This window comes from Pelodiscus sinensis, chromosome 12, assembly GCF_049634645.1.
Source record: "Pelodiscus sinensis isolate JC-2024 chromosome 12, ASM4963464v1, whole genome shotgun sequence".
NCBI classification, from domain to species: Eukaryota; Metazoa; Chordata; order Testudines; family Trionychidae; genus Pelodiscus; species Pelodiscus sinensis.
Window position 1 is genome coordinate 37334476 of NC_134722.1, and position 25453 is coordinate 37359928.

Sequence of the window (25453 nt, forward strand, 5' to 3'; positions counted from 1 at the left end):
CTGGCTCTGCCCCAGGCGTCCCTGATTCAGCCGCTGCTGGTCAGTTTCAGCAGCAGCTGAATCGAGGATGCCTGTAATAGAGCAGCTGGGCTACTGCCCGGTTGGTCCCGTAGAGCTGCCCCTCGGGGCTGCGGGACCAACCCCGCAGCACCCCAGCTGCTCTGCCCCAGGGATCCGGATTCAGCCTGCTGGTGAAACTGACGCTGCTGGTCAGTTTCAGCAGCAGCTGAATCCCGACGCCTGGGGCAAAGCAGCTGGGGTGCTGCGGGGTTGGTCCCGTAGCGCCGCCCCTCGGCACTGCGGGACCAACCCGGTAGCACCCCAGCTGCTCTGCCCCAGGGGTCCCCAAGTCAGCTGCTGCTGAAACAGATCAGCGGCTGATTCCAGGAAGCCCCAGGCAGAGCAACTCTGCCCCAGGCTTCCTGGAATCAGCCGCTAATCTGTTTCAGCAGCAGCTGAATCGGGGACCCCTGGGGCAGAGCAGCTGGGGTCTTGCCGGGTTGGTCCCACAGCCCCAAGGGGCAGTGCTACCAGACCAACCTGGCAGCACCCCACTGCTCTGCTCCCGGCTTCCCCAATTCAGCTGCTGGTCAGTTTCAGCAGCAGCTGAATGGGGGAAGCCTGCCCGGCTGCCACAGCACTTCCGGGTTCCGGACTAATGGAGTTTTACTGTACTAGTACCAAGAAGCCGGGTCAATCTCAGGGAGGAAGGAGACTGCTATTTCAGCATCTATTAGACTGACTAATGGATTTTCACACTGAGAAATCTGTGGGGGGAAGTAGCAGCAACACTATCTGACCAAATCAAGGGGATTTCCAGACTAAGTAGGTCATTTCTAGTGTCCTAATTAGGGATGTAAGAGACTAGTCAACTATCCTTATGGGGTAGTTGAGTACTGACTCAATTAGTTGCTCTCCCACCTTGCTGCCTCTATTAGGCATATTAAATGCAAGGGGGGAGAGGGAGAGCAGGAGCCACTGCTGGGGGAAGCTGGCTTAAAAAGGGGGGCAGGGGAGAACGGGCATAGTGGGGGACCAGGCACGAGCTGGGAATCAGCTGATTCCTGGCTTGCACCTGATCCAAGATGCTGCACATCTGCTTTGTAAATGTATTTAAAGAGCCAGGAGGCTCTTAATACATTTAAAAGGCAGAGCCACAGTGGGGTTAGCTCCCAGCCAGGAGCTAACCCCGATGCAGCTCTGCAGTTTCCCCCCCCCTTATCGACTAGTTGATGGAAACTCGATTTAGCTGATTATCAATGTTAAATTGTGGGTAATCCTAATACTTATTAGCAAAAATCTAAATGTAAAAGAAAAAAGTGAATCCATCCTTTGATTGCCAAAGGCTGTTAGCAGTACAGACCTGAGAATGTTAAGAGTCCTACAATTAAATATGGAATGCAGGATCAAGGTCAGATATTCTCGTACCATTGTTTCCTTCCCTCTGTTCCATGCGTGACTGTTTTCTTGCAGCTATGGCTTTGAGTGGCAAGTTACAGCACTGTAATTAGCACTTCATGTTCCCAGGGGAAGTTGAACCAAGAACTGAAAACCCATGTGCCGTCTCGGCAGACTCCCCTCTCCTTCACTAGTAGAAACCCAGGGGATATTGCTTTTGCTGGTTTTATCACCGTCCAGCCCAAGAGTCACATTCTCTGGCTGAAAAAATGTCCCCTCTACCATTTCAAAGGTTACTTCGATACACGAGACACCACAAGTGTCCTACATGCAGCTCCCCCAACTTTATAGCCTGTCATCTTGTGGCAGGGATCACCTGTGCTGCATCCTGAGCAGAGTCTGCTGCTTTCCCACTTCTTTTCTAAAAATGAATCTGAAAAGAAAGCTTTAGAAAGCTGCAGGAGGAAGTTAGTGCCCTGCCCCCATTCATTCCACTTCCCCTCCCACTGTATCACTAGCCCAGTTCATTCCATTTCCCCTCCCCCTGCATTAGTGCCTCTGAGTATCTGCCACCTATGCCGGAACAAGGGGTTGGCTACACACTGTGCGCTGGTTTGACTAGAACGGGATTTTAAGGGAACAGGGAAACCAAGGGGCATCATAACAGGAGCAAAGGATAGTTCCCAGCTGGAAAGGAGGGACAACTTGCAGTTGTCAGAGGCAAAATGGCCTCTTCATGGGTGCAGCTGCAGCAATTCTATACTTGGATGCTCAGGGACAGCCACCAGAAGTGTTTGCTAGGAAAGCCACCTCTAAGAACATAAGCCCACCCCAGAGAATATTCCTAGGGAGGGGAGGAACACCTCAATGTCAGATTCACTCTAGATGCGTTTGCTGTTGAAGCAAAATGCCATAATACAGAAGCAAAGTCGATCTTAAATGTTCAGTGGAAGCAGCAGTGAAGGAGAAATCTGTAACATTCCAGTTATCTACCTCAAATAGCTTGAAAGTGGTGCCTCTTAAATGAATTAGAGTGAGACAAGCATCTAGTCAACAGCAAAATTTACTGTCCTGAGTTTAGAGAGGCGCTCTTCTTGAGGCAGTGTGGACATCTGAAAGATCAATCTAAATGCAGAAGCAAAGCAATAAGTGTTTGTGAACTATGGCTGTGATCCATTTTAGAGGGGAAAAGTCACAATATTGCCTATTGCTTGCTAGCTTACCTCTAAAACTATGCTAAGTGAGACAGTCTCCCACTGCTCTCCACCCAGGTGCTGTGGCTAGACGTGGCAGCCAGAGGATGCAGAGACAGAGATGAAGATGCTATCCCCCCAGGGCTGTGAAAGGTGTCACGTTTCAAAAGGGGACCCCATGGCAGCAGAGAATACTTGCTTTGTTCGAGCATACTTTTCAGACAAAGCTTAATCCAGGGGAAGTCAGCAACAGTGAACTCTGCAGCCCTGATATTAGAGAGAGATGGCTGTTAAGGTTCTTGGAATTTTGCCATTTGACCATTTTCCCAACCTCCTCATTACTGCTTTTTAAAAAACAACGATTCACTTTGAATTCTGTGAATACGAAAGCCAGAGGACTCATGCATTGCAAGCCCCTCTGTAGCTATGTGAAGGAATGGAATACGTAAGCCCTGTACAGGCCTAAAGGATGTTAAAAAAAATTAAAAACCACTGAAACAGTCACAGGGGAGGGGGAGGCATTGCTGGGCCACTGAGCAAGGGGACTCTGCACTCCCAGAGGAAATGGGGCTATGGACAGCCAGCCCACAGCACTGCCTGGGCTATGCTTCTCCCAGAGCCAGCCACCACCAGAGTAGTGCCTGGGAGCCCTTTCAAACCGCTGGGCCCAGGGGCATTTGCTCCCTTTGTCATCCACCTCCTCCCCTTCCCCACCCACTGGCAGCCTGAATAGGAACCAGGTTTCCATGCTATCCCTGTTTCAGCAAGTGGAGACTAAAACTCACTAGCCTGATGCAAGTCTCAGATGCTGATTGCAATCCCTCAAATTCCATGCTCATCTCATTTCTGACCTAGTTCTGAATTACACACGCCAGTCTAGAGAAAAGGACTACGCTGACATCCAGGCTAACCGGGCTGGCAAGTCTGCTTTCTATTCCAGAGTATCACAGGTCAGACAATGGGGCACATGCACCTATGAGAAAGCATCAAAACCTTGGATTATTTTTGGAGTCTATGAACATTCCCCTTCATCTCATTGTTTCAGCTGGTGAGCATGAGAAAAGTAATTCCCTTACAGCTGTTTACTGGCTAACGTGTACAATGTACATCAGAATTAGCTAATAAACATTTACTTTTGCCTTTAATTCTATAGTTATTTATGTGCCTTTACTCGGTCTGTGTTTACATTTGCAGAATGTCACCACTGTGCTTCTAAAGTGCTCTTGACAGTGCCCCAATTACTCACCCACCATTTACCCAATTCCTGAACTTTGATGACAGCTGTTTAGAGTGTTGGCCTACAGTGACCCGTCTGTACAGTTACTAATGTTGACTATAATCCACCACCTACATTTCCCCCATTCTTTCTCCCTGACAGAGTTTCATGAGCTGAAGAGTAGATTTTCATTTTTTAAAATAAATTGCAGAAATCCAATTCTCCTTGAAGTAGAATATGTTGAAGATTGGGTGTTTTCTGCAAGTCCTGTCTGCCTTCAAAGCTCTCCAAAAATGTTAACAGTGACTAGGGAGCTAATGTATTGAGATCACTGCCAATCAGCCTGACCAGTGATTGGCTAATAATACATTAGTATTATTTCTTCCCTGTTTCCCCAGCGGTCTTCTCCTACTGTCTCTTGTCTTATACTTCGGCTACATCTACATGAGGGATCTTACAGTGGCATAGCTGTACTGTTGCAGTTGTGCCATCAGAAGGTCTCCTGAGTGTATGCTATATGCCAAAAGGGAAGAGCTCTCCTATCAGCCTAATTAAACCACCCCCAATAAACAGCGGCAGCTATATCAGTAGGGGAGCCTTTCCCACTGACATACTGCTGTCCACACCAGGGAATTAGGTGTCAGTTAGGTGTGTGTTTTCACATTCCTCACAGACAGAAGTTTTACCAACACAAGTGCTAGTGCAGACATAGGCTTAGACTAGCTATCTGTGGCAGAGAGCATCTTCTTATATCTATACAATGCTCACCACAGTGGTGTCCTGTGCCATGGTGGGATATCGCAGAGTCACTGCAATCCAAGAACAATTCTAAATTGTATCATGAATTATTGGATGGTAACATGCTAGCATTAAACATTTACATTCAGAAGCGTGTTGCACATTGCAACACAGTAAGAGCATTTTCCCAAGCATCTCCAAAGAATTATACTGTTAAATGCTGTGTGGATTTTTTGTGAGGATAACTGAAAGCATCATGTACATTGAACTGTGATGAAGGAATTCTTAACTTAAAAAAAAAAAAAACTCATTGGAGAGTTTGATGGAAGACAATTTACTGGCTATTAAGCAGAAGAAACTAATGCTAATAAAAAGTCAGTGACAAATATTGAATTATAATTTTAAAACTATGTACTTTTGGAAGCATGTACTGATGTTGAGACCAGCTTGTTCAAGCCCACGGTAAAGCCAAGAGTATCTCAGTTATGAGGCAGGTCTGATGTGAGAGCCGTTTTCGGTTGAATAGCAACAGGTGCACACATGTAGTACGTGAAGCCCTTGAAGGCCAAAAGAGATTCAGAGCAGGAAACAGCAGAAAAATAAATAAAACTTAACTCATCCCTTTCAGACAGGAATACACAAAACATGGAAATCACCCTCTGCTCTCAGCATCTCAGGTCCAATTTCTGTGTTCACTGAAAATCAACTTCAATTATTTTCACAAAGGGATTAAGATCATGCCCAAGCCAATGGTGGTTAACAAGGGCTCAGTTTATAATGGACCAGAAGCACCATTCAATACATCCTCTGGGTAGCAGTAAAAGAGAATAAATGGGGGAGGGAGGGAGATATTAGATTTTTTTTTTTACCAGAGACAAAACAGTGTCCCAACACAATAAGTCATCAGACCTTCTATTTAAAAAAGTATTTTAAAGATTACTATAGGAGTGTGTACATAGACATATATAAACAGGAAAAACTAAGACTAGCACATGCGGGTTCCAGTGTATCCTAGTGATTTCTCAGCTCCTATCTACTCAGGGCAGCATTTTCTAAAGACTTAATTCAATCAGTCACTCTTTGATCAGCAGTAGCTGATGACAGTAAAATGTGTTCCTCACCTCAATAGGAAGATAAATCAACTAGGTCACACACCCAAAACCAGCTCCTTGAATGGCATAATCACTATTAAAATAATTTTGGGGTGGAGTAAAGAGGGGATTTATTTCTTGTCATTAGAGGACAGTTTAAATTAGGAGTCTACATCTAGTTCTGATTTATAAGTACATTCCTGTACCTTCAAAAATTTTAAATATGCTACATACACTTTAAACTACTTTCCATTTAAGGGAATACACAGCGGCAAATTAGGCATCAGAATGGAGCTCTATATACGATACATATAGGATTTAGTAAGTTATACCTAGCAATCAAAAGTGGAAAGTTGACTGAGCCACTAATTGCCTGTGCGGGTCCGTCTCTGTATGGAGGCAGGTCTAATTTTATGTATTTCCCAACTCATTAGTTACTTTTCCACCTGAGATTGATGCAGGACATAATTCTACATATTCAAAATTAAAACCCATGTTAAATTCTAGCAGGGAAAAAAAATGAAAATAACAGTTTAAAAAGTTAATTTAGATCAATATAAATGAATAAGTAGTAGCTTAAGAGCTACCAGTCATATGACAAACCAGGTACACGTGACTGGTTTGAACTTCTCCTTAGAAGAAAAATTCAGAGATAACTGGATTAAAAAAGCCCCTCCACAGCTGATTAGGAAAGCAGTAAGATGAATTTCTTAGCAGAATTCAAGAAATTGTGCTTGATTTAAATACATTTTTTGTTGTTTTGAAGCCATTAACTCCCAAAACTATATAAAATCTGCAAAACTCATTCTGGATTAGCAAGACATGAGCAATAGGATTTCAATACTGCCACCACAGAGGTTTAAAGCAACAGTAGTTCTGGAGAAGACTTGGTTTTCATCCCCACCCTAACTATCAGAAAGATAGCTTCAAAGTTACATAGCGGAGTGGTTTCTCTGGCCCAAACAAGACCACGTGGCTAAAACTGCATGAGAAGATAAAGTCTAATTATAGATATTTAAGAACTTTGAGAAAATAGCTGCAGCAGGAGGAGAGGTGCTGAGCCGTGTACCCTAGCCCCCGGAACCAGCCACGCTGGCATCAGTGAAGGGCTAGGTGAGGGGGCGGAGCAGGCTCTGGGCAGTGCTAGTGCTGGAGTGTGCTGGTAGTGGGGGGCAACAAGAGCAGGGCTAGTTCTGGGGGCTCTGAGGATGGGGCTAATATTGGGGACTGGCACTGAGGGAGGCTCTGGGGGATTGTTGCAGTGGGAAACAGGAGACTGATACTGGGGGGTGGGGTCTGGTTGTGTAGGAGCAGGGGGCAGGCACGGAGGCATTTGGGATGGTGGACTGGCACTGGGGGGCTCGGAGGGTGGGAGGCTGGCACTGGGGGGGTTGGGTGCAGGGAACACTCGGTCAGTGGCTAGTGCTGGGGGCAAAGTGGAGGGATGGGGGCTGTAAGATTAGGGCTGACACTGGGGATCGGGTTTTGGTAGAATGGCAATGTTTTATTTGAATATTTACATATTCATCATTCGCATAATAAATATTGAAGTGTGCAAATCAAATGTTGCCAGTCCACCAAAAGTTTTTGAATGGGATTGCCAGTCCCTAGTATCAGAAAGGTTGGGAGCCAGTGGGCCAGGCAGTAAGGCACTGCTTAGGCATGGAAAGAGACACACCTAAGTACACTGCATGGCTCTGTGCACCCAATCTTCATTGCTGTTCTTAGTAGAGTCCTGTGCTGCCGTTTCTCTGCTGCCAGAGCCTTTGGCCACTGCAAGGAAAGCCAACGGCTGTGGGGAAAGGCTCTGGGGGGGAGGCATGGAGAAAAGGCCCTAGCACAGTGGTGTTCTATGTACAGCCAACATACCCCTCTCTGCCCCCTTCTTGCACTGCGGGCCCTGCACTTACCTGCTCTCCCCTACCGTCCCAGTACTTCTGGAGCTCCATGAATCCCCCAGTCACACCCGTCTGTCCCCACTCCTCCCCTGCCCTTCCAAGGCTTCATTGTCACCAATCAGCTGATTGAGCTCTGAGAAGGGGGGGGGGGGGGAAGCAGGAATGGGCATCAATCAGCTGATTCATGGTGCTTTTGAAGTCCTGGGAGCGAGGGGGAAGATGGGGCAGGGACTGGATGTTGTAAGGGAAGCGTAAATGGTTCTGTTTGAAGCGGAGGACAGTTCTAGTTATAGATAAAAGATTGAAGCATTTCTACTTGTTTTGATCTATTCTGCATACCACAGTACAAAGGTATTTAATCTAATTCTTGGAGTCATGGCTAGCGCACAACCAATTTCAATCTTGCGGCCCACTCAGACAAAGGGCAGCCGCTCATGTGGCCCAATTGCTAGCCTTGGTTGCTCACTGTTGCTCTAACAACTCCCATTGCCTCCCCTCTGCCTGTGTCTGCTTTTCAGGGTGTCACTACATGTATCTAACACCCCACCACTAATGGTGCACAGGGCGGGCACAGTCCCTCTGACAATGAATCCAGAGCCCTTCCCCCTGTTACCACAGCAAAGATTTACTAAGATGGACACACAACAGCTGCTGTCAGAGTCCAAGCCACAGAAAGGCAGAGGACAGTGTTGAGGAAAGGGACTGGATACTGACCTGGTACCCCTGGAAGAAACTGAGAATTTCCTTCATTCCTGTGTTGTAAGGCAAGCCCTGCATACGAACTAGAGCTCCAGGCTGGGGCAGCATGGGAGTGTGTGTGGCAGAGGCAGCTGCTGCAACAGCTGCAGGAGGAGCTGCAATATATCCCACGGTGGTCGGCGATACTGGGGGGCTGAAAAGGAAAAAAAAAAGCAGAATGGTGATCAGTGGCCACCACGTGGTTCTAGCTCAGTGAGAGCTCTCCTCAATACTCTTCATTTCCAAGCTACTGCAAACCTACATGCTTTAGAGAGCAAATAGAAATCAGAAGTTCTAAGCCACCAAGAAAGTAATGGCTCTTCCTCGTACAATGAGCTGGCTATTTACAAAACTGGCCAGGGTATGTTTACACTGCAACTGGAGGTGAGATTGCAGCAGGCTTGGCTAAAAGTAGCCAGGAAAAGGAGGTGCCATGGACACCGGCAGGGGCTAGGACAGGTTTGGGTAAAATATGGCCTGCATCTGGCCTGCCAAGCTACTGGATCCGACCTGCAGAGGCAATGGGAAGCCCCAGGCAGCTCCTCTGCTTGCCCCGCTGGCCGCTCAGAAACATGGCTGCTGGGTCCCATTTTCTGTTTCAAAACTGGAGGGGAGGGGGAAATGTTTCAGGAGCTGTCCCTGCCCCCAGCACAATCCCATCAGGTGGTTTTTGGCCAGAAAATGGGTAAGGGGAGCTGCCTGTTTGAATAATAGGCAGCCAAGAAGAACCACGCCTCCTCTCAGCTCAGTTATTCACGCAAGCACATGGCTGGGTGGGCAGGCAGGCAGGGAAATGTTTTGAGCTCTGCAACCCTTACCTCTGCAGGCAGGCATGGCTACTGGCTGGTAAGTCTCCGGGCCAAAGCCTGACTCTGGCACCCCAGCTCCTCCCTGCCCCAAACAACATGCCCAAACTCTGTACCCTTCTCTTGCATCCATTCTCCTTCACAGATCTGGCACCCCAACTCCTACCCCAGATCACAACCCCCTTCTAACCTAGGTCACATCCCAAACCCCTGCACCCCAGTCTCCTTCCCTAGGTCACAACTTCCTCTTTCACCCAAACTCCCTCCCAGACTCCATTCTGCACCCAACCTCTATGCCAAAACCCTGGAATTCCTCCATTAATATCATGGAAGAGTGCGGCCCTTGACCACTTTCCAAAATCTTGGAGTGGCCCCCTTCAAATATTATTGCCCACGCCTGCGCTAGAAACACCAGTGTGTACCCAGGGTTCTGCATAGGCTTGTACAGCCCATGCTGATGGCTCTGCTGGAAAGTGTCCATTGCTATTTTTAACCAGAATAATGAGATTCATGCCGGTGCCGGTAGACATACCTGGCACTGTAGATATACCTAGTATTTAAAACATCCTTGCTTTCCTGAAGGAGACAACCTCCTCAAGGAAAGGCTAAGCCCCATTAAGAGATCTCAATGAAGCCACTAGACAATCATTGCCCTTCAATAGTCCTGAGAGTTGCTAATGTTCACCAGAATCAAATACAAATGACAGGTATGCACAGGTTCCCTCACAGAAAAGGAGATCAGGTAGCAGAAGGCAACTGAGCCCGGCTGTACCTGGGGTAGTAAGCAGTGTAGTTCATATAAAGTTGAGCAGCCTGAGCTGGGTAGTAGGTAACAGTGGGAGGGGCGGCAGCAGATGCCTGAGGAGTCCTGGTCGTGGATAATAAGGCTTGAGGCTGGTAAAGTGCTGCTTCTGCTGGGATCACTGCTGTGGCTGTTTGGAAAGCAGCATATGCTGGTGGAGAAAGACCTAAACAACAAACCAGAAGAGGAGACCAGTCAAAACAGGAATCAGCCTGGGGCGGGAGCAGGATGGGAGAAGAATTTTTTTATTCCAACATGATTACTATCCGTGCTGAGAGCATCCGACCACAATGAACTGAAGCTCAAAACATCTGCTATAGAGCCCCCTCAGTGGAGACACCTGTCCTGGCCACATGAATGACAGGATTTCAGGGATACTTGGAACAAACAATACCTACCAAGTGCATGGAGAGGAGAAGCTTCAGCCATCTTAAAGCTGCATGGTTAGTAAAAGAAAGTATGAAGCCCCGTGTAGAGATAATGCAGGGCATTGAACACACATGTGCACACACTTATACTTTGCTCCTTCTAGCAGAAGTTGCACTCTGTGGGACAGATTCTTGAAGTTAGGTACTCAAGCATACCTTCAATTCTCAGCCAACAGTCTGATTCAGTTGCTGCAACCGGACTGACTAACTCATCAGGATATTGTAGATAGAAATGGATCATTAGATGCGTTTGCATGCACAGATAAGTTTTTTATATAGAGCTTGAGCATGCAACTGCACACCTAGCTTTTTTTTTTTTTTTTTTTTTTTTTTAATTTGGCCAGCTATATTTTAATGTTTTGAAAAATATATACTGCTATCTGCATTGTGATTGGGTAATCAAACAAGTCTGAATGAAAATCAGCCCAGAACAAAGCCCTAAATGTTACATTATCAGCGTTATAGTGTTTATACATTCTGAAGAAAGAGACAAATGATTGTTATTTGCTGGAAGCATTCAGTACATAGTAGGGTAGTAATACTGTTCACAGATGACAGCCAGTAAAATCCATCCAATTTTGCCACCTCCAGTCCATTAGAAATGTATCCCAATGGATGTTTCCTTCAAAAACAAGCTATCCCCAAGAGTAGCACCTTCTCAATGCTCAGAGGCAGAATAGCAAGAACCTTCACTGGCAGCTGTGTAGTAAAGATTTTTTTCCCCAATTTGAAAACAAAATAATCCAATTCCAAACAGCTTTCACTATAGGCAAGTCGACGGCAGAGCTCAGAAGAACAGTACACCCGTAGAAGCAAAAGTATGCAACATATTCACTGGCAAGGCATCTCTGACCTCTACTCACCACCGGAAACAAAATAAAAATGCTGCAATCACTCCCATTATTGCCCAAGGGAACAACTTCCAATCTCAGCTATGGACAGATGGATGATTATTGATCATGGCAAAACCCAAGTCAAAAAGGTGAAAGGCCACAGAGCTTGAGCACCTACCACATATCAGCCTTTAGCAGCAGAGAGCAGAAGAATTGGAGACTTACATGGTAACTTACATGGCGGTGGGGATAAGCCACTACGATTTAAAGTGCCACCCATTAAAACAAAGTTCATCTCCTCTCCTGAACACTGGAACACTTCCACATAGCGGTCCTTCATCATTTTCTTGTGACATTTCTGGGCCACCAAAAAGGCTCTGTCAGAAGATTTCATTTGGATAAAAGCATCGCCTGACGGTCGTCCCTGTGGAATCAGAAACAGATCATGTCACTCAACTCCCCCAGAGCATAAGGGTTGCACGAATTTCAGACAAAATGTTAAAACAAACCCTGCAGAAATGAATGGCCAAATGTAACAAAGTCAGTCATTGATTATAGTTTGTAATGGAAGCCAGACACCATATTACAAATGCCTTTCCGAATAGAAGCGACGAGAGGCTGAGGAATTTGGGCTTATCTAGTCCACAGAAGAGTACGGGGAGATTTGATAGCAGCATTCGACTACCTGAAGGTGGGAACCAAAGAGGATGGAGAGAGGCTGTTCTCAGTGGTGACAGCAGGAGCGGCCCTGGACGAGCTGCCAGCAACTGGCACCCTAGGCGAAACGCGCAATTAGCGCCCCCGCCTCCAAAGCCCTCAACGTCAGTTTATCTTGGTGCCCTAGACACCTGTATTGACGGGCCACCACTGGGTGGCAGATGGAAGAACAAGGAGAAATGGTCTTAAGTTTCAGTGGGGGAGGTCTAGGTGGTCTACTAGGAAAATCTATTTTACTAGGACGGTGGTGAAGCCCTGGAATGGGTTACCTAGGGAGATGGTGGAATTTCCATCCCTAGAGGTTTTTTAATCCAATCTTGACAAAGCCCTGGCTGGGATGATTTAGCTGGGCTTGGTCATCCTGAGGTCTCTTCTAACCCTATAAATGTACACTTTTTGTAGAATCAAAGCCTTACTTCAGTAAACCATAAAGCCATGTTAAAAGTTTATCCCCAGGTTTGTGGTACATTGGTGCACAGAACAGCATGCCTCTGCTCAGAAACAGGGGGGAAAAAAAACTGATAAAAATGGCTTTTCCCACAAATCATAATTTGTTTTGATTAAAAAAAAAAGTTATTTTTCAAAACAATCGATTGAACAATTTTGATTTTAGGGGGCCTCTTGCTCTTACTCCCTACCACTTTACTAGAAAAGTAAGACACCTCTTTATAAAAATATTCTCCCAGTTTTTTGTACTAGCAAAAAACTGGAAAAAGCTGGGGGGAGGGAACAAAATGTAAACCTCTAAAATAAACCCCCAAAATAAAAAGAATTTTAAAGTTAAAAATGAACGCTTTGTAGTTCTGAATTTTTCATTAAAGCCCTCCAAAATCTAGAAACAACTCAAACCAAACTACAAATATTCTCTTCTTCCAAGGAGTTTCATGAAAGCTATGATCCAGTCTTCAAACCAGCCTCAATTAGCTGCTGTGCAAAAGTGAGGGTTCCCTGCAGACCAAGAGTAGGTATAATATGCCACACTGATGTATGACTCCATGCAGCAGGAATCAGCTGATTACTATTAAAAGCTTTACAATACTAAGATTACAGTACGCACACCTGAGTTTTACCAAAGAGAAGACAGGCATACGGAGGAGAAGCTACTTTTGCGAGGTCACGCAAGATCTGAATCCGGATAAGAGGTCATACGTTCTGTAAAGTTCTGTTACCTGTTGATTAAGGACCATGTGGACTCCATGGGGTTTGATATCTGCTGTTGCATCTCCCATAAACTCCAGGATGTCATCAATGCCAGCTGTATAAGGAAGGCCTCGGAGCCGGACACAGTCACGGATGCTGCCAGTGGCAATGGTGTAAGGTGGGGGGATGACAGGAATAATGGGAGTTGGAAGAGTGGGGATGAGAGGTGTTGACAAGTATCTGTTAAGCACCTAATGGCAAAACACATAAGTGGATGGATAAGAATTAAAATCCCATAGAGGAGCAAATGGGTCTTCAGCAAACCATTCCACACATTCAGACATAACCAACTATTTTAAAATAGGCATATATTGTGTGCGCGCGCACACACGTGTGATATAGAACATAAGAACGGCCGTACTGGGTCAGACCAAAGGTCCTTCTAGCCCAGTATCCTGTCTGCCGACAGTGGCCAGCACCAGGTGCCCCAGAGAGGGTGGACCGAAGACAATGATTGAGCGATTTGTCTCCTGCCATCTCTCTCCAGCCTCTGAAAAACAGAGGCCAAGGACACCATTTTATCCCCTGGCTAATAGCCTTTTATGGACCTAACCTCCATGAAATTATCTAGCTTCTCTTTAAACTCTATTATAGTCCTAGCCTTCACAGCCTCCTCTGGCAAGGAGTTCCACAGGCTGACTACACGCTGTGTGAAGAACTTTCTTTTATTTGTTTTAAACCTGCTACCCATTAAATTTCATTTGGTGTCCTCTAGTTCTTCTATTTAGGGAACTAATAAATAACTTTTCTTTATCGGCCCTCTCCACACCACTCATGATTTTATAGACCTCTATCATATCCCCCCTCAGTCTCCTCTTTTCTAAACTGAAAAGTCCCAGTCGCTTTAACCTCTCCTCATATGGGACCTGTTCCAAACCCCTAATCATTTTAGTTGCCCTTTTCTGAACCCTTTCCAAGGCCAAAATATCTTTTTTGAGGTGAGGAGACCACATCTGTACACAGTATTCAAGATGTGGGCGTGCCATAGTTTTATACAGGGGCAGTAAGATATAGTCCGAGCTTTTTTGTTTTGTTCCCCTCTTTTGACATTTTTTATTTTCAAATACAGGGAAAGATCTCAAATTTAATTTACAAGGGTCCAATTAGATTTCTATCAACTTCATTAAATGTAAGACAAAAAGTAGAGAATAATTTTAGTAGAGAATCCTATTTTACTTGATCCCTAAAATGCAGCATTTGAAAACGTCAGGCTTGCTGATAAACTCACATTGGTACAATTACCAATTGGTACAATTACACTTCATTAAATTAAGACAGTTCCCATATAGCAGGGGTGGGGAACCTTTTCTGGGTTAGGGGCTGCTAACCCACAGAAAAAGAACAGTCAGGGGCCACACACAATTGAGAAGCAGAAAGACACTCCCCACATTCCCTCACACACCAGAGCCTGGGGGAAAAGGGGGCAGGCTAGTAGATTTTGTGTGCTCTGGTCCCGTGGGATCGCGGGGTGGGGGGAGAAGGGGATGCTGAAGCACCAGTCCAGGCTCTCCAGTGGTGGGGGGAGCCCCGAGCCTTGGGGGTGGGACCCAGGCAAGCCAAGGGCTGCATCCGGATCCTGGGCCTTAGGTTACATAGCTATATGGCAGGGATGGGTATCTTTAAAAAGCCTTTTTTTTTTTTTTTTAAGTTTTGCTCTCCTGCTTTCCATAGTAAAATATTTTGCATCAGCTAAATAGTATTACGACTTTGTCAATGCTTTCATATCTCTCCTGTAGAGTTCTTGAATACAGAACAGTAAAAACTGCGGAAGACCCTTCTTTCAGTCCCCTTTGTTAACATTTTATTTGCTCTCTGATCACTCCCAAAGGACAAATTCTATATCTATATTGAGAGAGAGAGAGAGAGAGAGAGAAGAGATAATTGGAAACACCTCGCACTACCAGAAGATGCAGTTGGGACTTATTGTTCAAGAGCTAATTACAGAGCATGAGTAACAAAATAAGTTAGGATAAACAAGTTACACTCGTAGGAGCGGCAGATAAGAGGCAAACTTCAGTAGCAGGCTTGAATTTGGTAAGCAATGATTCAACCAAAACTGTTGTGCCTCATTAGGAACATTACAAGCAATCTAATGCTCTAAATAGACATATTATGGAAGGGAAGAGTTCTCACTTATCAAATGATTATTGTTTTGTCTATTGCAATTTTGACTGTTTTATCAGTAGCCAGTGGACTGGCTCTGTAGTATTGGTTCCCTGTTGCCATAGCAACAAGTGGGCTCCAATTCCCAGAACTGGACTGTTGCTCCTCAGATCGATAGAATGTCTGAATGCCTCACTCCAGAAACACACTCTGGCAAAGCAAGCAGTGGCATATTCATCTAGTGCTCATGCAGACCTAGACAGTTCACTTTAGCTAAGGAGACTGGAGTAGAGGGCTTGAGTTTTCTGATGCTCAAAGGAATTATCCTCTCTCAAGGACACAGCATCCAAAAGTAAACACCATAAGCCAGTGCCATTTCATGTACAAAGTGAGTTTTACTGTAGCAGTGTCATATTTAATAGACTATTCTTATGGGTATGCCAGCAATGTAGCATAGGTGTTCTTCCACTTGCATCACTGTTTACTTGGAGAAGGGTCTGCCACATGACAGAGCTCAAATGGGAAAAAGTGCAAAGATTACTGGATGAAATTCAATGGCTTGTGTTAGCAGGAGGCAGTACTAGATCTTAATGGTCTCTTTTGGCCTTAAAATTGATGAATATCCCATAGCAAGGAGCCTGCCATTCTGGAAGTGCTATCTCAAATAGAGGATAATTTCAAAGGTTCAGCGTGCTGATAACATGCTATGTCGTTACTTTCTGAAATGAGGTTTAATTGAGGTGGGCCAGGGTTAATTTTTTACAAGTAGTACTAGATATCTAGGAGTACAGTCAGAAAGAGAAAGTAAGTGGGGTGGGGGAGGGAAAGTCTGCTTTGTTTGTTTATTCCTTGGAAAATTGAATATATAGTTTCTGTTCTTCAAAAATCTATTAGGAAGTTTTCAAAATATCTAGGTGTCCTTAAAATGACCAAAATTTTAAACAAGATCCTGACTGTACCTAAGTTTTAAGCACATACCATGTTACAGTTGTACTAAGCTCTTTATAACCATTTATAAATCCTACTTAAAAACTCCTCTCTAATATGTACTGCTCATATTTGTAACATCCATTTGTAAATGATTTATAAACAACTTCTTGGAGTCTAACGATTGATTAACCATATAGTAAAATATCAGTTCATAAAAGTAACCAATATGAAGTGTTTGGAAGAATTCTGTGGTTGGTCACCAGAATTTTTTTTGGGGGGGGGGGGGGGGGGGAGGGAGGAAGGGAAGTGCTTCAGACTTTCAAGCAGCACCTCTTAGGGATCCCACTGATAATTTTTAACTTGAATTTCTATATTTAAGTCAGGTCACAAACTTGCTGGGCAAGTGGAATAAATAGACAGAGCAATATCTTTTCAATGATGTGGGCAGTATTTAAAAAAAAAAAATCAATACAACAAAGGTGTAGATTAGAAGATTGTTAATACAGGTTGGACCTCCCCAGTCCTCGATGAGGGATTTTGCCAGACCAGGGGAGGTCATTTCTGGACCCCCTGCTTCTCACCTCATGCTGGCCCCGCTGCCCTGCTGGACAGCTATTGCTGCCCTGGCTCCGGGTCCTGCCAGGTAGCCATGTGCACTGGGGCTCCAGGTCCCACCGTGCAGTCGCATGCACCATGGATCCCTGCCCCGCTGAGCTATACCCCCATAGGGCAGCCTTGCACATCTCCCAACCCCCTGGGCAGACCTGCTGCCACACGCTGATGGGGGGCTGTTGTGGACAGCCCACTGCCCTGCCAGACCCACAGGGATCCTTGCCACTGGGACCCTCTGGTCCTGCAACCCTTCACTGGGACTCTCTGGTCCTGCAACATCCATGCTGGACCATGGATGTTGTCAGACCAGAGAATCCCAATTAAGAGCATTTCAGCCTGTACTAAAAGTGTCGTCTTTGGCATGGAGTACCATAACAGAAAAGCTGCTTTCACAATACTAGTTTTGAAAATAATGGTCAGCATTTACAAGTACAGGGTAAGATAAGAAGTTTTCTGCATTTCATATCCAGAAATTACAACCTGCTGGACTTCCGCTGCTGTGCTCCTGAAGAGTTCAATGTAACGTTTTCCAAGGATCTCCTTGTGCTTTTTAAGTGCATTCTGTGCATACTCTTCACAGGAAAACAACACAAACGCATCTCCAGTGGGTCTGCCATCTGGGTACTTGACAAAGAGAAGTCCCTCCTTCCCTCCTGTGACGGGACACTCAGGGCCCAAGAACCCCAAGACATCCTCCAGAGTGGCTGTGAAAGGAAGGCCCCTCATCCGGATGATGACTTGATTCTCCTTGGACAAGAACTGTGCCACTTCATTGGAGGTACCTAGTGGGACAGGACAAAGTTGTGTCCATTTAGTTTAGAAACCTTGCGGAACATGCACAAAATAGACCTAACAACACAAGGTAGGTAAGAACTACAAGGACATCTGCTGAAAAAAGAATGACCAGTTCTGTACAGCCCGTAGTACCCAAGACTTGCTCAGTAACCACATCTTGATGTGAAGCTACCCCTAAGCACATTGACTGGTTGCTTAGAGCTGGGGAGCAATATGAAACCATTAAAGAAAGAAATACGGGGATTAGCTGCTGGCACAAAGCAACTAAACCGACAAGCATGGAGACTTCTTTGCCCCTTCCTCCCTCCCTCATCTTCATGCTTCTGGGGGTGAGACTTTTAAAGTAGTATGTTTAAAAAAACATAGTGTATATGAAAGCATTTCACATCATTCTATTGGAATTAGCGTGTACCAAGAGCTTATACAAGGAATCTCCCACAGCAGAAACAACCCAGACTTTGCCCTTTAAGGAGGTGTATCTATACATGCAGCACCTGGGACCAGTGTTCCCTCTAAGCTGCCAGGTAGCACAGTTTCACATGTGATTAATCAGCCCTGCCCAGTCAGTCAGCTCCTTGCATGGAGCCCTGAGGCTGATTAATCACCTGTGAATCTGTGCTGACATGCAGCTTAGAGGGAACACTACCAGGGACCATGTTAGTCATGGATGTTCTGTCTATAATCCTACAGGAAGGGACTCATACAGGAATTCCACACAACTGGGAGTGTTCTTCTCAGCACAGCCAGAAGGAGAGAAAGAGACACCGGCTCTGCTCAAGCAGGCGCTGAAACTAGCAGTGCACCTGCAGCAACAAAAGTGGTGGCTCAGGCTAGCCTCCCGACTAAGAATCCAGGAGGTTGGATAGGTTTCTACTGGTGTGACTAGCTTGAGCAGACACCTGAGCTGCACCAGCTCAAGCAGAGCTAGCTCATATCTGTCTACTGGTGCTGACAAGCACCCAGTATTTGACCCTACGAACTTCTGAAGTGCAAACGGAAAGAGTCATTTGATTAGTCCTTCATCTTACTGTCCACCTGAAGAGTAGAAACAGACCATCTACAACATTACACTTTAGCCAATAGGTTTCTCTTAAAATTACTCACCCCCAGCAATCTTTAAAAATTCTTCTCCAGTTGCTTTGTAAACCTAAAACCAAGAAAATGTTTTAAATATAAACAAACAAACAAAAAAAAACCTTCAATGGTCAGTGCTAAATTAAAAAGTAACATTTTCCAGATCTCTGTAAAACTTCAGAATGTCTCTCTTTTTATTTATAGCTGTCCAGCTTTAAACAATCAACGAAAGTAACTTTTATATTCAAAGGGAGGATAAGATTTCCAGAGACGGCTAGTGAGGGCAGAGATTCAGTTCCCACTGACTGTCAATAAGAGTTGGGTGCCTACCTCCCTTAGTCTCCCAAAGTTAATGAAAAGCAATTCCCCAACTAGTTCTACAATAAGTCTGCAGAGCAGTGTTTCCCAAATGATGTTCCGCAGAACCCCGGGGTTCCACAAAGTGAAAATAAGGGTTCCGCGAGAAAATTAAATATTAATATTTAAGCATTTATGAATGTTATTGAAAACAATTTTCATTTGTGTTTGCCATGATAAATGTCCTTGTGTAATACCAGCTTAGCCAGAGAGTGGGGACGACAATGTTACTACTCAGTGCTGCGCGCGCAGTTAGTCCATGGTGCGATCATTTGTTATATACCACAGTAAATCCCCGTATTCCCTCTCAGGGAGCGTGGATCACGAGGGTAACTGAATATGAACATACTAGTGCTGTGTCGGACAAAGTCGAAACTCCAGCTGTCAAACCAGTTGCTGTTATTAGGGGTTCTGCAAAATTCTTTCAAGTTTAAAAGGGTTCTGGGTTCAAATAAAATTGAGAAACGCTGCTGTAGAGCACAGCATTGCATTGGGGAATACCCATCTGCGCTGGTTTAAACTGGCTGCATTTCCAGCATAATAGTGTTGATATGTGGACAAGCCTCAGTGCTTCACCTCAATGTATCTGCTTCCCATGTGATGCTTATGTCTTTCCAAGGCCAAGTCTCTCTGTTCAGAGTTGACGAATCGCACTAGGGCTTCCCCATTTCGTCTTCCTTGAGCATTCAGACAAAGGGCAACTCCACCTCTGAAACAAGCAAAGATCAAAGTAAAAGGTAAGTGTGAATGTTCAATGGCTTATGCATCAGTGACAATTCCCTCCTGTTGGATTAAACAGGGAATGACAGAGGCCAGGCCTTCAAAAAGAGCCTGTGCTTTCAAAGTTTTTCCACCAATATACGTATTAATCCAAAAACTGTTTTAAAATGGTTCTGCTACACAATTCCACTTCTTTGGTAGATTTGGGAGGCAAGTTTTTTACAAAAGCAAACCATCAAAACTTTACTGTACAGTGCTTCTCCCAGGCAGAAAGCATTTTAAATTCCACATATATAGTTAAAAAGTGCAGTGAATTAAAAAAGAATGGTAAAAATGCATTTAGAATTATAAGTTCACATCACTAATTTAAGAAAAATCCTTTAAAGAATGTGGCAGTTACAAAGACAGAAAATCTCATGTTAAAACAAAGAAGCCTGCAAAATTTAGAAAATATATGAATACAGTTGTGGTGGACCCGAACACCCTTAATTCTGAACCTTGTAGCTATACCCCCAAAATAACCAACCAGAACTTTATCAATCAATTTCACTTGGCTTCTTCACGTATTTAACAAAATTTGGGCAATTACTCTGTAATGTTCCCCAAATGCATGAACTTCTCAATAGAGAAATATTGTTGAATACACATGGGCTACGTCTACACTGGCATTAATTTCCGAAAATGCTTTTAACGGAAAAGTTTTCCGTTAAAAAAGCATTTTTGGAAAAGCACGTCTAGATCGGCAGGATGCTTTTCCGCAAAAGCACTTTTTGCGGAAAAGCATCCGTGGCCAATCTAGACGTGGTTTTCCGCAAAAAAGCCCCGATCGCCATTTTCGCGATCGGGGCTTTTTTGCAGAAAACAATACTATGCTGTCTACACTGGCCCTTTCGTGCAAAAGTCTTTCAGAAAAAGACTTTGCCCGAACGGGAGCAGCATAGTATTTCCGGAAAAGCACTGATGATTTTACAGGAGATCCTCAGTGCTTTTCCGAAAATTCAAGCGGCCAGTGTAGACAGCTGGCAAGTTTTTCCGCAAAATCAGATGATTTTGCGGAAAAACTTGCCAGTCTAGACACAGCCATGTGGTGTTTTAGATGCTGCTTATGATTAGAACTGGAAGCACTGGCTGTTGGGAGTCTGGAAGCACAGGAAACAGAGGAGAGGAGCCAGAGCTGAGTGAGAGCTACAGAGGGGAGCAGCAGCAGCTTTGTAAAGAGGTTTCACCTTTGGTAAATAAAGGCCTGTTGAAGTTTGTTACTACCTTGTTTGCATGATACAACAACACAAAGAATCATAGATAAATAGAACCAGAAAGAACTTTGAGAGGTCATCAAGTCCAGTCCCTTGCATTCATGGCAGGACCAACCAACATCTAGACCACCTCTGACAGATATTTGTCTAATTTTCACTTAAATATTTTGAATGATGGAGATTCCACAGCATCCCTACTTAATTTATTCCAGTGTTTAACTACCCTGCCAGTTAGGAATTTTTTCCTAATGTTCAACCTAAACCTCCCTTGCTGCAATTTAAGCCCATTGCTTATTCTCTGAGGATAGGACAAGTAGAGTAATTTTTCTCCCTCCTTGTAACCAGATTTCAAGTACCTAAAAGATTTCAAGTACTTTCATGTCCCCTCTCAGTCTTCACTTTTGCAAACTAAAACTCAATTCTTTCAGTCTTCCCTGATAGGTCATATTTTCTAAATCTTTAATAATTTTTGTTGCTCTTCCCTGGCTCTTATCTTTTCTGAAATGTGGTACACTATTCCAGTTGAGGCCTAATCAGCATGGAATCTAGTGGAAGGATTACTTCTTGTGTCTTGCTTATAACACTCCTGAGAACTCATCTAAGAATATTGGCTTTTTTTTTTTTTGGACACATAGTGTCACACTGATTCATATATAGCTTATGTCCATTGCAACTCGAGATCTCTTTCTGCATACTCCTTCCTAGACAGTAGGGTTGCCAGGTGTCCAGTTTTGAACTGGACAGTCCAGTATTTGAGCTTTCTGTTTCGGAACAAATTGAGAAAATAGAAATGTCCGGTATTTTCTAAATAAGATGCAGTGTAGATAGTGATGCATTGTCAAGTGTGTCTGGTATTTTTGTTGAAACCATCTGGCAACCCTACTAGATGGTCATTTCCCATTTTAAATTATTTGCTCCATTATCTTTTCTGGGGAAGTTAAGTGGACTGATCTGTAATTCCTTATTTCCCTTTTTATAGATGGGCACTATATTTGCCCTTTTCCAGTCTTCTGGAATTTCTACCATCTTCCATGACTTATCTAAGATAACTAGTGGCTAGGATATCTCTCTAGTCAAGTCCTTGAATATTCTTGAATGCATTTCATCAGGCCCTGGTGATTTGAAGATATCTAACTAGTCTAAGTCATTTTTAACATGTTCTTGCTACATTTTAGCTTCTGAACCTTCCCCCATTTTTACTCTGTTAAGGCGTCCAGTTCCCACCAACCTTCTTGGCAAGAACCAAAACAAAGAAATCATTAAGCGCTTTTGCCATTTCCACATTTTCTCTGAATGTTTTTCCCTCTTTATTGAGTAACAGGCCTACTCTATCCTTGATCTTCTTCTTGCATTTAATGTAGTTGTAGAAGGTTCTCTTATTACCCATTATGTCTCTAGCTAATTTGTTCTGGTTTTGTGCCTTGGCCTTTATAATTTTGTCCCTACATATTTGGGTTATTAGTTTGTATTCATCCTTTGTGATTTGACCAAGTTTCCACTGTCTGTGGGACTCCTTTTTGATTTTTAGATCATTCAAGATCTCCTGGTTACATCAGGGTGGTCTCTTGCCATACTTCTTGTTTTCCCTACAGAGTGGAAGAGTTTTCTTTTGCGCCCTTAACAATGTCTCCTTAAAAAATGGCCGACTATTTCAATTGTTTTTCCTCTTGGTCTTGCCTGGACTTTACCTATCAACTTTGAGTTTTTCTTGAAATCCATTGTCTTCATTTTGCTGTTCTCCCACCTACCATTCCTTAGAATCATGGACTCTACCATTTCATGATCACTTTCTCCTAAGCTGCCTTCCCTTTTCAAATTCTCCACCAGTTCCCACCTATTTGTTACAAATGAAATCTAGAACAGCCTCCCCCTAGTACAGGTTGCACCTCTATAAACTGGAATTCTCTTGTCCAGCAACATCTGTGGGCTGGAAGGACCATGGATGTAGCACAATCAGAGAGTTCCAATGTACTGTGCAAGGGTGGGGTGGGGATGAGTCAGGAGCCCTGTATGATGGGGGTGGGGGAGCACTCAGTGCATGGCCCAGTTGTATGGGGCACAGGATCCAGGAAGCCCGGTATGCAGGTCAGCTGGGCTGCGGGGAATGAGACGGAAAACCCACAGGGGTTGGGGTTCAGGGCAGGAGATAGGGCCGGCAGCAGGGGACCAGAAATGAGCTCCTCTTGTCCGGCAAACCTCTCTCCTCCAAGACCAGTCAGGTGCCAAGAGTGCAGGACCAGAGAGGTCCAACCTGTAGCTTTCTCCACCTTCTGAAATAATTTTGCCGGCCCCGATACATTTGAAGAACTTGTTGGATAATCCGTGCCCTACTGTGTTATTTTCCCAGTAGATGTATGGATAGCTGAAGTCCTACTATAAAACACCAAGTCCTCTGCTTTGGATTATTTTATCCGTTTAAAAAAAGCCTCATACACCTCTTCTGCTTGGATAGGTGGTCTGTAATAGACCCCTATCATGACATCACCCTTGTGTTTTTACCCCTTTTATCCTTATCCAGAGACTCTCAACAAATCTGTCTCCTATGTCCATCTCAACCTCAGTCCAAGTTAGGGATGTAATAGTGGAGTCGATTAACTGATTAACCGATAAGCAAAAGCTTATAGGTTAATGCTATAGACTACGCGCATTCCCTCTCTCCAGTGCTAGTACATTTTTTAGCAGGCTGGCCAGCAGCCCATCTCAGTCCTGGCTTGTGCCAGGTCCAGGACCCATCCCCTCTGCATTTAAAGTGTATTAGGAGCCAAGCTGGCAGGCAGCCGGCTCAGTTCCATGTTACCCTAGGCCAGGGAGCTCAGACATCCCCCCCCCCCCACACACACACGCTGCTGCCTTTGCATCAGAGGCAGCATCACAGGGCAGCAGGCAGCTGTGCCATGAGGGAAGCTGGTTTTTAAACCAGCTCCCGCAGGGCACCTGCACTGCTACCTCTGTTACAGAAGCAGCGGCATGGGAGACAGGGGACTCCCTGGAGGTGGGGCCAGAGCGCACTGGCTGCCAGCCCCAGAGACTATAAAATAGTCAACTCTAGAATTCTTATCGGTTGGGTTAATCAACTATTCAATTAACCAATATTTAACATCCCTAGTCCAAGTGTAAGTATTTTAAAATATACAAGGCAACACCTTCTCCCTTTATTTCCCGTGCCTATCATTCTTGAGCAAGCTGTACCTTTTTAAATCAATATTCCAGTCATGCATATTATCTTACATGGGTGACCATATTTCTCTACATTCAACATGGGACATCCAGTAAAATTGCTCCAATTCAAGCAAGTTCAACAGCTATCACTTGTACAAATGTTCACATTAACATCGTGTGTGTGTGTGTGTGTGTGTGTGTGTCCCAGCCCTCCCTGGCAAGAGCTCTCTGTCCTCCATGCCTAGCTGGGCCCCTGGAACAGGCCTGCCTCCCCTGGTACTTGGCAATATGTTTGGGGGGTAAGCATGCAGGGCCATATACTTTCCATTCCCAGCCTACTTGGTTGCTGCCAGAGTTTATAGAATATTAGGACTGGAAGGGACCTCGAGAGGTCATCGAGTCCAGGCCCTACCCTCATGGCAAAACCAAATACTGTCTAGACCATCCCTGATAGACATTTATCTCAGCTACTCTTCAATATCTCCACAGATGGGGATTCCACAACCTCCCTGGGCAATTTATTCCAGTGTTTGACCACCCTGACCGTTAGGAACTTTTTCCTCATGTCCAACCTAAACCTCCCTTGTTGCTGTTTAAGCCCATTGCTTCTTGTTCTATCCCCAGAGGCCAAGATGAACAAGATTTCTCCGTCCTCCTTATGACAACCTTTTAGATATCTGAAAACTGTTATGTCCCCCCTCAATCTTCTCTTTTCTAAACTAAACAAACCTAATTCCTTCAGCCTTCCCTCATAGGTCATGTTCTCTAGACCGTTAATCATTCTTGTTGCTTTTCTCTGGACCCTCTCCAATTTTTCCACATCTTTCTTGAAATGCGGTGCCCAGAACTGGACACAATACTCCAATTGAGGCCTAACCAGCTCAGAGTAGAGTGGAAGAATGACTTCTCGTGTCTTGCTCACAACACACCAGTTAATACATCCCAGAATCACGTTTGCTTTCTTTGCAACAGCATCACACTGCTGACTCATATACAACTTGTGGTCCACTAGATCTGTTTCTGCCGTACTCCTTCCCAGACAATCGCTTCCCATTCTGTATGTATGAAACTGATTGTTCCTTCCTCAGTGGAGCACTTTGCATTTGTCTTTATTAAACTTCATCCTATTTATCTCAGACCATTTCTCCAATTTGTCCAGGTCATTTTGAATTGTGATCCTATCCTGCAGATTAGTCACAACCCCTCCCAGCTTGGTATCATCTGCAAACTTAATAAGCGTACTTTCTATACCAATATCTAAATCGTTGATGAAGATATTGAACAGAGCCGGTCCCAAAACAGACCCCTGTGGAACCCCACTTGTTATGCCTTTCCAGCAGGATTGTGAACCATTAATAACTACTCTCTGAGTACGGTTATCCAGCCAGTTAT

The 25453-nt window shown here is 44.6% G+C and overlaps 1 protein-coding gene across 4 annotated transcripts in view; it reads right to left on the minus strand.

Moving 5' to 3' along the window:
* ESRP2 (epithelial splicing regulatory protein 2) overlaps window positions 1–25453 on the minus strand; it is a 78416-nt gene that overhangs the window by 11767 nt on the left and 41196 nt on the right. For 2 of the 4 annotated variants that reach the window (XM_006117636.4, XM_014570754.3), the window contains exons 9-15: window positions 19506–19638; window positions 18603–18645; window positions 17184–17485; window positions 13028–13249; window positions 11379–11565; window positions 9851–10046; window positions 8249–8426 (exon numbers count right to left, since the gene is read on the minus strand). In XM_006117636.4, the coding sequence (XP_006117698.1) occupies window positions 8249–8426; window positions 9851–10046; window positions 11379–11565; window positions 13028–13249; window positions 17184–17485; window positions 18603–18645; window positions 19506–19638 (1261 nt within the window). Of the gene's footprint in view, window positions 1–8248; window positions 8427–9850; window positions 10047–11366; window positions 11566–13027; window positions 13250–17183; window positions 17486–18602; window positions 18646–19505; window positions 19639–25453 lie in introns of all 4 variants that reach the window. The other 2 variants (XM_006117635.4, XM_006117637.4) reach the window with 1 other exon arrangement.